This window comes from Pelodiscus sinensis, chromosome 21, assembly GCF_049634645.1.
Source record: "Pelodiscus sinensis isolate JC-2024 chromosome 21, ASM4963464v1, whole genome shotgun sequence".
Lineage (NCBI taxonomy): Eukaryota > Metazoa > Chordata > Testudines > Trionychidae > Pelodiscus > Pelodiscus sinensis.
In genome coordinates, this window is record NC_134731.1 from 4,079,444 (window position 1) to 4,092,488 (window position 13,045).

The 13,045-nt window shown below is 54.1% G+C and overlaps 1 protein-coding gene across 1 annotated transcript in view; it reads right to left on the reverse strand.

Moving 5' to 3' along the window:
- Positions 1–9,049, reverse strand: part of LHFPL7 (LHFPL tetraspan subfamily member 7) — a 158,761-nt gene extending 149,712 nt beyond the window's left edge. The window contains exon 1 of the mRNA XM_075904644.1: positions 8,664–9,049. Coding sequence (XP_075760759.1) covers positions 8,664–8,900 — 237 coding nt within the window. The 5' untranslated portion in view covers positions 8,901–9,049. The remainder of the gene's footprint in view (positions 1–8,663) is intronic.
- Between the last annotated feature and the right edge of the window lie 3,996 nt (positions 9,050–13,045).

Consider the following 13,045-nt stretch of genomic DNA (forward strand, 5'->3'; position numbering starts at 1 on the left):
TCAGACCTTTCCACCAGCAGGCTGCCACTGGGATGAGGCCTCTCCTCCCTCATGGGAGTGGCAGAGCGGAGCTAATCATTCCAGGCCGGGAGAACTCACTGCCGCTCACAAACACGCCGGTCTGCTTCTTCGGGCAAAGGCTCTTCGGCGAGGGCCCTGACTGGAAGGGGACAGCAGCCAACTGTCTTCTTCGTGTCCTGTAAGCAGCTCCGTCCTGTCTGGGAGCCTGGGGGAATACACGGTGGCCCTGAAGAGTCACCCCTGTGGTTTAGCAAAACTCACACTGGGCTCTCCTAGGAGTGGCCACAGAACATGGGAGAGACACTGACGCAGCAGAAACTTGAGTCCTTAGAAAGGTGACACCGGAGGAGGTAGGTCACGTCCCACTGTTTATTTTACTCCGGCCATTCCTGTCATGAGCGTCCAACAGGCGCCATTTTCTGTGGACCTTTTCGAAAGTAAAAGCATCGCCCTCTGAGGGCTGTAGCCAGCGCTCGACCTCTCATTGAAACAAAGGGTTCCATTCCACGTTTACCTGAACTTATCAAAAATAATCCTGACGTGAGCCAATCGGGAGTTCCGATGCTCACCTCCCATCAACATCCAACCCGCTTACAAACAATGCAGCCACCATGCCCCTGGGAGATGCTGTTTGCCCCATTTTAAGCAAAAGCTTATCAGTTAATGCTTTCGACTACATACATTTCCAGCCCCACCTCCCCGCAAATACATTTTTAGCAGGCTGGCCAGCAGGCCTGGCTCCCGCTGGGCCTGGGACCTACTCCTGCTGCAGCTCTGCATTTAAAGTGTATTAGTAGCTGAGTTCTGGCTTGCACCGGGTCTCGGAGCTCAGCTCTCCCTCATTCCATCCCTCCCTCCCCAGGACAGGGGCTGCTGCCTCTGTAGCAGAGGCAGCAGCGCAAGACAACAGACAACTGGTCCACGAAGGGATCTGGTTTTTAAACTGGCTCCCCTCACAGACCAGCTCCCACCTGGCACTCTACTAGCTGCCAGCCCCACCACCGGGGACTACAGAACAGGAGAATAACCGATAAGAATTCATGAGATTAATCAACTATTCAATTAACCTACTCAAAACTGAAGCTGCTTTTTGGACTTCTGATCCCTTGTCCTAGCTGCAAGCCCTCGCTTCCTCTCTGAAGCTCATTTTCTCTGTTCCATAGCATGCCATAGTGTCCAGTCCAAGCACAAGGCTCAATTCTCCAACATGAAGGTTTCATGAATAAAACAAAAAGCAGGTAATAGAAGCCTAATACAATTTTGCTCCTTGTGAGAGAAATAAGGAAGGAACCATGCACAATGCAGAAGAGTCACATCATGTGATGCACCCTGAGAGCAGCCCCAATACCATGGTGATGGGTGTAGTCCAAGAACCTGAAGAGCATAATCTGATTCCTGATAGAGTCACTTCTGCAGTCTGTTTCAATGAGAAGTAATGGCAAATGAATATTTTCAACTTTTCTTCACAACCTTTGACACAAGATGGACCCTAGTTATTGTTTGCTGATTAATGAAACGACTAAAAGGGGTAAACCAGATGAACATCGTGCTCTTGACTGAAACCTTCCATGATGCTCAAGCTCTAAGCACGCAGATGGATGGAAATAAGCCATCTGTGGAACTCACTGCCACAAGGTATTACTGAGGCAAAGAGTTCTTAATACAATTAACTAGAGGTAGGATGAACAATAAAAGTATCAACGACAGTTGCATTAGGTAGGAAAGAAGTTAAAAAAGGGCAAGCCAACCACTCAGTACCTAGATGAAAAAAAAAAGTTTCCCACAGTGCTGTTGTAGAATGGTCCATGATGGCGGTTTTACATCATCCGGGTCTGGCTGCTATTGGAGACAGGGCTAAGTGAGCCCCTGAGGACTTCACAGCAGGGATGGCTCACATGTTCCAAGCTCAGCACAGGTTTAAGCACTTTGCTGAGGGGAAACCTGGTCCAATTCAGAAATTCTGCATTCCCATGGTCAGGGATCTGTTCCATTCAGTGGCGATAGGTCACAGAACTCAGGATGCCTATTGAAACACCATAAACATCCTCAGCTAAGCAATACACCGGGTTCAGAAATGCCACCATGCCCCTCCAGCCAATGCTGTCTGAGCATAATTGGGAATCCAAGTCACTGACAGCAGCTGCTCCAGTGTGAGGGTTCTCGTACTGGGGACTCAACCCATTTGTTTGTTAATTAATGGAGATTGCCTGTCTCCTAGAACTGGAAGGAACCTTGAAAGGTCATTGAGTCCAGTCTGCTGCCTTCACTGTAGGACCAAGTATACATTTTTGCCCCAAATCCCTAAATGGCCTCCACAAGGATTGAACTCACAACCCTAGGTTTAGCAGGCCAATGCTCAAACAACTGAGCTATCCCTCCCCCAAATGTTGACCATTCCTGCCAAATCAAAGTCCTGATCCGGCAAGCTGCCGTTCACGAGTTCCCCCTGCATCAATGTACGGGAGTCAGAGTCTTATTATTTTTGTGCCAGGCGCTGTATAAATGCAGGACAAGACAACCCCAGCCCCAAAGAACTTGCAAGCTAAATAGGAACATCTATTGGGATTTTTCAGTGGGAGTCAGACAGATGGGCGCTTTGACAATAACATGGGGCACTTACCTGCAACATCAGAACCTACACACCTTTAAACCCCTGGCCCAGGGTCACCAGCTAAGATCACAAAGGGAATCAGCCAAAGTATTACAAGAGAAGCTACACAACAAGAGTGGATTAGTTCCAGGCCAGGGCTGGCCCTACCATGAGGCAAACTGAGGCAGCTGCCTCATGTGCCAGACTGGGGGGAAGGGAGATGAGCGCCACTAGGAACCAGAGTGTAGAAAATTGTGTCTGCTGCTGGTGCATATGTAGGTAGCAGAGCAGGACCCTGAGAGAGGTAGAACAGGGAGAAGGCAGAACTGAGACCTTTCAAAGTTTTGGCCCAAGCGAGGGGACATGGGGGCGTCATTTGAGCTCCCCGCCTCAGGTGCCAAAATGTTCTGGGCTGGCCCTATTCCAGGCCAACCCCAAAAGGGTCCAAGAAAGAATCCCCCCTCCCACCCACACACACACACACACACACCTTCCCTAGCATGGCTGTTTTCATGCCATGCCCATCCTCTTGGTATCTGATCCACTGGCTAGGCACATTATGAGGTTTGCTTGGACTTCTGCTGCAGCCTGAGCATTGAATCCTGCTCAAGACAAGACCCCAGACTTCATCAGACCAGGGCTCTCCCTGGGGTAGGCAAATCCCCCATTCTCCGCCTGAATTCCCGTACTTTGTACTCACAGAGTGTTCAGCCTCGTCTAGATTCTTCAGAGGCAAACAGCCTCTGATTATTTTCAGGCTTTGGAACGCCCCTGATGGCCAATGTATTTCCAGGTGAACTATCTACCTGGGAGGTGGGGGAAACAGCCATTTGAAAGCAGTAAGGATTCGCTTCCAAACTGCAGCGCCTGACATGAGACATACCAACCTCATCTCTCCATATGTAAAGTAGAAGATTTACCCAGTGTTGCCCGGGTCCTTGACTCAATTAACTTTTGGCGTTTGGAAGATAAAATGAAAGTGTCCCGGCTGCATGTGAATCTCTGCTCTGAGGTGGGGGGGGGGGGGCGGAGGGGTTCAGGATGCAGGCTGCCCTGTGGAGACAGGACTGTCCCAGCCCTCTCTCACCACAGCAGCTTAGAGCCAAGGGAGAAGGGCCTCTCCATGGCAGCTGCAGCTCCACCAGGCACAGCCTGGGGAAGGGTGCATGTCCCCCGGCTGGAGCAGGTGCAGGTCTGTCTGCCCCCTGCGCTCCCCAGCCAGAGTGAGAATGCAGCAAATTGGGCATTTTCCCCTCACCCCCAGATGAAGGAGAACAGCCAGCGATGCTCCTATATAAATTGGGGGGGGGCTTCAGCTTCACCCTCCCTAAAGGACACCTGGGGGGTGATAATCTAGGGGCTGGCGTAGTCTTTGACGGGTGGGAACACCCCCAGCCAGCTGCTTTTACCTGCCTGCTGAGTCTGTCTCTTTTCTGCATGGTTCTATGAGAAGGAACATGCACCGCTCTAAGGCTGGATACGTAAACCTGAACAGGTGGGGAAGGCCGCACTTCCTAGGGGGCTGATGGAGTTAAATTAAAAGGTACCCTAGATATTGCAGAGCTGCAAAAGTAATTATAGAGAAGGCAAAAAAAGCGAGCAATTCCACGCAGACCAAAAGGCCCTCTTAAGAGAAGAAAGGCATGGTAATTAACCTCTAGGCATGATTCAAAGCAGCATTTGTAGGATGATTAACATAATCCCCCAAGTGCAAACACCCGCATTAACGATCATTTGCCGCGCTGAATGCTCCCCCTGCTCCCTTGCAAAATCAGCACATTTGAACAGGGAAATGTTTGAAATGCAGTATCTGCTTTGTTTGGGCTTACATCTCGGCAAGCGGGAGGAGAGGGCACGGGCCACATTAGCAGTGGATTTTTCACAGGCCACATACGCAGCAGAGGGTAGGAAGTATTATTATCCCCCATGTGCACATAAGGCACAGAAATATTAAGTGACTTGCCCAGGGTCACAAGCCTGTGGCAGAGAGGAACATGGAACACAGATCTCACAGCCTACACAGTGCTTTGACCACTGAATCATCCTTCCTCTATTGGCCAGGCAGCCAACGCTGGCGATTTAAACCAGAGATTCTCAAGATTATTTTTTTCTTTAAAGATCCAGTTCTCAGAGTCAAGTGGAAATGAGAATCTCAGCCTTCATGCAAAAAATTTTTTTAAAAAAAATCTAGCTCTCCAGATTCAGGGAAAAGTTTAAGCACATGACCTGAGTGAATTCTGAAGGTTCAAAAAGCAGAAAGAAAAGAAAAAACCCACAGTGGCTTGAGATCAGGATACATTTTTTTTAAATAACCAATCTCATAGCTAGTTAAACCCTGACTCATGTTTGGGTTTTGGACCAGTTCTTGTGGGTTTATACAGCCCAGACTGCTCCCTACAGTGGATTGCACAGGAAAGTCAAAGCAACCCTGTTTTTGTGCAGAAGCTGCAGGGGGTAGCCCAGTTAGTCTGTTACAGAAAAAAAACAGCAAGCAAATGGTCTGGTAGCACTTTATAGACTAACAAAACATGGAGATGGGAACAAAAGCTTTCGTGGGCACAGCCCACTTCTTCAGATGACCGGAGTTATGACTAGGGGATAAGAAAACTCGAAATAAATAGGAGAAGGGAAGGGGGGGGGACAAAGATACTCTGTCTGCTCTGTCTTTCTCTTCCCCCCGCTTTCCCTCTCCTATTTATTTCAAGTTTTCTTATCCCCTACTCATAACTCCGGGCATCTGAAGAAGTGGGCTGTGCCCACGAAAGCTCATGCTCCCATCTCCATGTTTTGTTAGTCTATGAAGTGCTACCAGACCATTTGCTTGCTGTGTTTGTCTGTTTCTTGTGAAGATCGCAGTGCTTCCCTTCTACCTGCTCGTACAAACCAGTACAAAAGGCATCTGTGTCATGACTCCAAGCCATCCGGAGGAAGTTCCTTTCCATTCCACCGAAGCAAACCGCATTGTGTGCGCGCTGTTCTTTATTAACCCCTCCGAAATATTGAATTGAGGGGACGGAAATGTAACCAAGACCTTGTGCACGCTGTGTCTCACCCTACCGTATCCAAAAATGTGTTCCAAGCACAGATCCATTCAGGAAGCTCTGCGCCTTTGTAGTCTGTATTTCTTAAAAGGATATTACAGCCCAAAGCTCATAGCGGCATCGTGTTGGAACGAATCACTATTGTGCTTCATTCTGCTCTTTAAAGATACCGTATGGCCTGGAAGTGTCCGTCTGAATAAACGTCCCTTTTAAAAACAGAATGACTTTTAAAGAACTACTTTACTGCACAACCACGAAGCATTACCGGTAGCCTGCTCTACCCTGCAGCAGGCAAATTGTGTACGTGTTATTAATGACACTAGCGACCGCTGACTGGTCAAACACACAATAGCCTGTGCAACTTGCTTCCTTAAAGTGAGAACTGTTTGCTTCCATGACAGCCTGAGAAATTCAGCCACTAAATGCCCCATTGTGTCAAGCCCAAGGCGTGACCTTCCCTCGATTCATCCCTGGTGTGGGATTCCAGCGACCGAGCAATGCTGGGCAGGATTGGAAACGTAGCAAAATGATAACCAGAGCCTCCACCATTACAAGCCAGGAATAAGCGGAAAGGAAGCAAGACTGGGAATTAAGGAGGGGAATAAGCCACCAGTTTGGCGCTTAAACCCTTATTCTGGAAGCATTTCAAAGGGTGCATCTAGCGTACAAAGGCAGCAGAATAATCCCAGCTCCGCCAGCCAGACAGGCCTGTCCTGAATTCTAAGCAGAACTAGCCAAAGAACCCCCAGGCCAGGTAACTTTTTGTTTGGCAACAGCAAGAGACCGCCAAAAAGGGCAGAAGGAGCAAAGAGGCACGAACATCCCAGGACAGGGATAGATTTTCAGAGTCACAAGGGACAGATTTTCAGTGGCACATGGATTGACCGCTCCCACCCAAATCAACGCTTGCAAAAGACAAGTTTACCCTGCCACAGTTGGCCAAACCCTTGGGTGCTGGGGCTGGTAAGACACAAAAGATGCTGGTACCACCTGCCGTCTCCCCTGCGCAGGTACCGTGGGAAGAACAACAGTTTCAAGTGCACAAAACCTGTTCCGTTTCTTTCCCCCGTTTTCTCTCCCATTCGTAGGGCTACATTCGCCTGCAGCGTCTATATCTTATCCCCACTGATATCCGGGTACCAGTGAGGTTCCCACCCGGGGATGTAGGACTCAGAAGTTGAATCCTAAAGTTCTTGCAAAGAGATGGGCACCTCCGTTCGCTCCGTGCGGGGCAGCGGGCCGAGCAGCACAACCCAGATCATCGCCTGAGGCTTGGGGGGAAAGCAGATTCGTGCGTCCTGGTGACCTGGCAGTAACCTGCCTCATCCCCCCTGCTCACGGGAGCCATCACCGGGGAGAAGGCAACTGCCTTCAGGCTGGAGAGATACCCTGTGTAGGTACGTCCAGTGCCCCCGGGCCGGCCCCACCAGGATCTGCTCCTGAAATAGACACGTGTGGGGAAGCTAATGCGAATACTCGCACCGCCAGCCGGCCTAATTGGATTGAGATGTTCAGTGCAGCCCGGCTAATGGGCGCCGCGCTCTGCTGGGCTGGATCCTGACATCGGACTGACACTCTCAGCACCGGCTAACCCTGCTCTGGGGACGTGCCCTGGGCTCGGAGCCAGTCCGGTCCTCGCTGACACCCGTCCTGGCTCCCCCGGGGACATTCCCGATTGCCACGGGGGAGCAGGGAGGAGGGCGAAATCAGAGTCTGGACCAGCCCGGCTCACCCTTGGCAGACTTCAGCTCCTCTGTCCCTTGTGTGCATGTGCTGGGCTAGGTATCCCCTGGGTGCAGCAGGACTGCTCCTAAACCCCCTCCACGGCCCAGCCCAGCCAGGCTATACCTCCAGGGTGTAGGGCTGTGCCTAAATCCTCTCCACGGCACAGCCCAGCCAGACTATATCTCCAGGGTGTAGGGCTGTGCCTAAATCCTCTCCACGGCACAGCCCAGCCAGACTATATCTCCAGGGTGTAGGGCTATGCCTAAACCCTCTCTCCTGCACAGCCCTGCCTCCAAGATGCTGCAGGGCTGCTCCTAAACCCCCTCTGCAGCACAACACAGCCCCAAGGTGCAGCAGGGCTGCTCCTAAACCCCCTCTGCAGCACAACACAGCCCCACGGTGCAGCAGGGCTGCTCCTAAACCCCCTCTGCCGCACAGCCCAGCCCCAAGATGCTGCAGGGCTGCTCCTAACCCCCCTCTGCCGCACAGCCCAGCCCCAAGGTGCAGCGGGGCTGCTCCTAAACCCCCTCTGCCGCACAGCCCAGCCCCACGGTGCAGCGGGGCTGCTCCTAACCCCCTCTGCCGCACAGCCCAGCCCCACGGTGCAGCGGGGCTGCTCCTAACCCCCTCTGCCGCACAGCCCAGCCCCACGGTGCAGCGGGGCTGCTCCTAAACCCCCTCTGCCGCACAGCCCAGCCCCACGGTGCAGCGGGGCTGCTCCTAACCCCCTCTGCCGCACAGCCCAGCCCCACGGTGCAGCGGGGCTGCTCCTAAACCCCCTCTGCCGCACAGCCCAGCCCCACGGTGCAGCGGGGCTGCTCCTAACCCCCCTCTGCCGCACAGCCCAGCCCCAAGGTGCAGCAGGGCTGCTCCTAAACCCCCTCTGCCGCACAGCCCAGCCCCACGGCGCAGCGGGGCTGCTCCTAAACCCCCTCTGCCGCACAGCCCAGCCCCAAGGTGCAGCAGGGCTGCTCCTAAACCCCCTCTGCCGCACAGCCCAGCCCCACGGTGCAGCGGGGCTGCTCCTGAACCCCCTCTGCCGCTCAGCCCAGCCCCACGGCGCAGCGGGGCTGCTCCTAACCCCCCTCTGCCGCTCAGCCCAGCCCCACGGCGCAGCGGGGCTGCTCCTAACCCCCCTCTGCCGCTCAGCCCAGCCCCACGGTGCAGCGGGGCTGCTCCTGTCAGACCCCCAGCACGTGGGGGGAGGGCGCACTCCGAACCGGCCCCAAAGCCCCGGTGAGGAGGGGGCGAAGCCCAGGCAGCAGCCGCCCCCCCGCGCCGCTCACCTGCCAGGCGCCGGAGGGGATCTGGCGGAACTCGCCCAGGCCCCCGAGGGCGGCGCAGCGGGCCCGGCGCCCCGGCGCCTCGGGGCAGGGCCACAGCAAGCCGAAGCTGAGCTCGTCGTGGGCCGGGTGCAGGCGCGGCCCCTTGACGATCCAGGCCGGCGAGAGGAAGCCGAAGCCGCAGGCGGCCACCAGGCAGGCGGCCAGCAGGGCCCAGAAGCCGCCCACGCAGCTGAACATCCTCCGAGGCCGGGGCCGGGCCCCCGCCGGCCGCTTTCTCCCGCCGCTCCGGCAGCGCCTGCACGGGGCGGGGCGCGGCTCCGGGCCCCCCCGGGGCAGCCTCAGGGCCGCATCCGAGCGGCGCGCGCGGGCCCCCGGGATCCGGCCGCCCACGTGGAGCCGCGCGGGGCAGGGAGCGAGCGCGGTGCCGGCTGCGGGCAGGTGTCCCGCTCCCCGGCCGCCTCCCCCGCGGTGGGCGGCTCCTCGCGCCCGGCCCCGTCACGTGGCGGCGGTGGGAGAAGGGGCTGGGGGCGCGGAGCCTCCCCCCCCAGCGCAGGGAGCTGCCCGGGGTCCCTCCCGGGGCGGGGCGGGCTGGCCCGGCTCCCTGTCCCCCGCGGGGCCCGGGCTCCCAGCAAGGGGGGAGCCGCCTCGCCCGACGGGAGGGGAGCCCCCCGTTGCGAACTGCGCCCCTGGATGCAGACGAGGGGGCGCGGGCGGGGAAGGCGGTTCTGCGCCCGGGCTGCGCTTCGCCTTGTAAGCCCCAGCCGCCGGCTGCGGTAGCGCCCGGAGCCCTAGGCGTGCCGGGCTTGGAAGGGGGGGATGTACCGGGGCCTTTTCCCTGCCCGCCCTTATGCAGAGCCCCACCACCCCAGAGCCCCCCAGGGCTGCGGGATCCGTCTGAACCGGGGGCGCACTGTGCCCCCCACTTCCCTGCGCCCCCCAGCACTTTCAAAGCGAGCTAATCGCCCGGTTCTGCTCCATCCCCTCCCCGCACCCGTGGGCCAAACCCTAACCCCTCTATATAAAGGGAACCACTTCTAGCCGGCTGTGTGCACCCAACTCCTCATCACCATCAACCTGTAGGTTCAAACCTGAGAGATAAATTGGCCTCCCCCCAGCTGGGGTGCTGGACGTCAGCCCACCCCATGCTAGGTAGGACAGGTGACATTCTAGCTAAGGACAGCCAGGAGAAGCCCTTCTCTAATTGACATGGGCCAGGGGGTCTTTAGTGGCTTCTCAGAATCTCAGTCTCCTCCAAAAGATGGTCCCATGAGCCACATAACAGTCCCCTCCGCCCAGTCAATGGTGCTGTGATTTACCCTTGTGATTCCCGGCTTTTCCTGCCTGATGCTCAGGCCAATGGCATCCCCTGCTCCATAGGAAAGGCTTGTTGGCTCCTGCTGCTTTGCCCTGTTCTTCCTTAGTGATAATTGCAGAGTGTTTAATTAATGAAGCACCTTGCATGCTCTATGGCACCGTGCTGTGTTCTTAGTTAGCCTGGAATTTCTGGAAAACAGCTGATCTGAAACGTTACCCTCAGGTTTGCCAGACCTCCGGGAATCACTTGACCGGCTGTCCATGTGTTTTCTAAAGTAAAGAAAAATCCCTTTGTTGTGTTGCCCAGGGGAATTGAGGGCTACCCGAGGCTGCAGGGTGTTTTGCCCTTGCCCATCAACGCGGGATGACCGGCTTCTCAAGTGGGCTCCCCGTCTGAGTGACCTGGACTAAGCAAAGCTATAGGCAGATCTTTAACAACGCCTGATGTTAAATTTGCCTTGTGCAGCTTTGTCACAGAGTTAGTACATTCACCCTCGCCTAGGGGCAGGCCAGACTTCAACAGGGGTGAGCAGCTCTCAGGTTCTATTTGCAGTTCCCCTGCTGACTTCTGGGGCACGAGAGCCCCACAATTATATGCCCCCAGCACTTTTGGAACAAGTAAATCACCTGAGTCACATTCCAGCTCCACTCCTACCCCTGCAAACAGCTGATTCCCGCTGCAAACAGCTGATTCCCAGCATTCCAGCTCTGGGAGGAAGGGGCAGGAATGGGAACAGCACAGATCAGGGGACTTCCTCCCAGCACTTTCAGACTGAGCGAGTGGGGAGGAGCAGGTAAGTGCAGAGCTTCCCAGGGCTCAAGAGGCACATGGAAGAAGGGGGCAGAATGGGGGGAGGAGGCACAAGTGGAACCCCAGCAGACTACAGACTGCTGCAGCCCACTGAGATGAAGGGTCACTCACACAACCCTCCCACTATTCGCGGTTGCCCATCCCTCTCTATAATTCCACACTTGGGGTCATCACCCAAGTCCCCAGGCTGTCAGCATCAGTAGCAACACCCCCATTCTCCCAGAGGGCAGTGCAGCTAGCAGCCAGAGTCAGTGACAGCGGGGGTACAGGTCCACCACCTCGGAAGGTGATGGTGGTCAGAATAAAGGGACCCGGCCCCACCCTCTTCATCAGGTCCCAACCCAGCGGCAGGGAGCCCCCCAAACCAAACCGTTCCAATAAAGGCTGCCATTCCCCACAACATTCCTCTGGGTTCCTACCCAGCTCTCTCTGTTTCCCTTCCCAGCAGCATCCCGGACTGGGGCATCCCCACCACTGTCCTGCTGCCTGACATCAGTCTGACAGCTCCTTCTCCACCAGCAGTCCACCCAGACTGAGCTGCCCTACAGACCTTTATACCTGGCCTCTAGCTGCAGCATGCCCAGAAGAGCTAAGGGGGCAGAGCCTCTCAGCTAAGAGAACAGGATTAACTCTTGCAGTCCCAGTGCGGGGCTGGTACATGCCATCACAGGGTTCCACATATCACTCATGGTAATGAACATGGGGGCCTTGCCCATTCAGTGTCAATGTAATATTTAGGGCCCTGTCCTATAAACCTAACTTCAGTGGGACGACACCCAGGAGTCAAGGGAACCATGCTGAGTAAGGCTTTGTCGGACTGGGTCCTTGCATTTGGGGCAGCGACCTTCAAACATCAGTTGCACAGCTGGGGCATTATAGCTACAAGTGCATAATCGTTATAATTGATGGCTTTGCCCAAGTAGTGCTTTGTATGTGGCGGATAACTGAATTTCTAAACACATGGGCTTTCTTAAAAGTAATATTAACACTATGTGGACAATCTGAAGCGTCTGCTCCTATTACCCCACAGGTAATTTCACTCGTGTGAGTACTTCCATTATCTTACATGGCGCTACTCCTGTAAGTAAAGTTACACGTGCATGTAAAGTGCTGGCAGGGTCAGGCCCCAGGGAACTGTCAGGCTTTATATACTTTGGGAGATGAAGTGCCTTGTCCCTGACATTAGGGGGAAGATTTTCTGTGAAGAGAAAACCCCACAAGTGAATGAGTTTTCCTGACAACTGTCATAGAATCATAGAACACTAGGACTGGAAGGGACCTCGAGAGTCATCGAGTCCAGTCCCCTGCCCTCATGGCAGGACCAAATACTGCCTAGACCATCCCTGATAGACATTTATCTAACCTACTCTTCAATATCTCCAGAGATGGAGATTCCACAACCTCCCTGGGCAATTTATTCCAGTGTCTGACTACCCTGACAGTTAGGAACTTTTCCCTAAACCTCCCTTGCTGCAGTTTAAGCCCATTGCTTCTTGTTCTATCCTCAGAGGCCAAAATGAACAAGTTTTCTCCCTCCTCCTTATGACACCCTTTTAGATACCTGAAAACTGCTATCATGTCCCCCCTCAATCTTCTCTTTTCTAAACTAAACAAACCCAATTCTTTCAGCCTTCCTTCATAGGTCATACCCTTTAAATCGGCTTCCGTACCTAATGACTGGAAGGTAGCTAACATGACACCAATATTTAAAAAGGGCTCTAGAGGTGATCCTGGCAAGTACAGACCGGTAAGTCTAACTTCAGTACCAGGCAAATGAGTCGAAACAATAGTAAAGAATAAAATTGTCAGGCATGTAGAAGAACATAATTTGTTGGACAAAAGTCAACATGGTTTCTGTAAAGGGAAATCCTGTCTTACTAATCTATTAGAGTTCTTTGAAGGGGTTAACAAACATGCGGACAAGGGGGAGCCAGTAGATATAGTATACTTAGATTTTCAGAAAGCCTTTGACAAGGTCCCTCACCAAAGGCTCTTGTGTAAATTACATTGTCATGGGATAAGAGGGAAGGTCCTTTCATGGATTGAGAACTGGTTAAAAGACAGGAAACAAAGGGTAGCAATAAATGGTACATTTTCAAAATGGAGAGGGGTAACTAGTGGTGTCCCCTAAGGGTCAGTCCTGGGACCAATCCTGTTCAACTTATTCATAAATGATCTGGAGAAAGGGGTAAGCAGTGAGGTGGTAAAGTTTGCCAGCTGTCTACACTGGCCGCTTGAATTTGCACAAGAACACTGA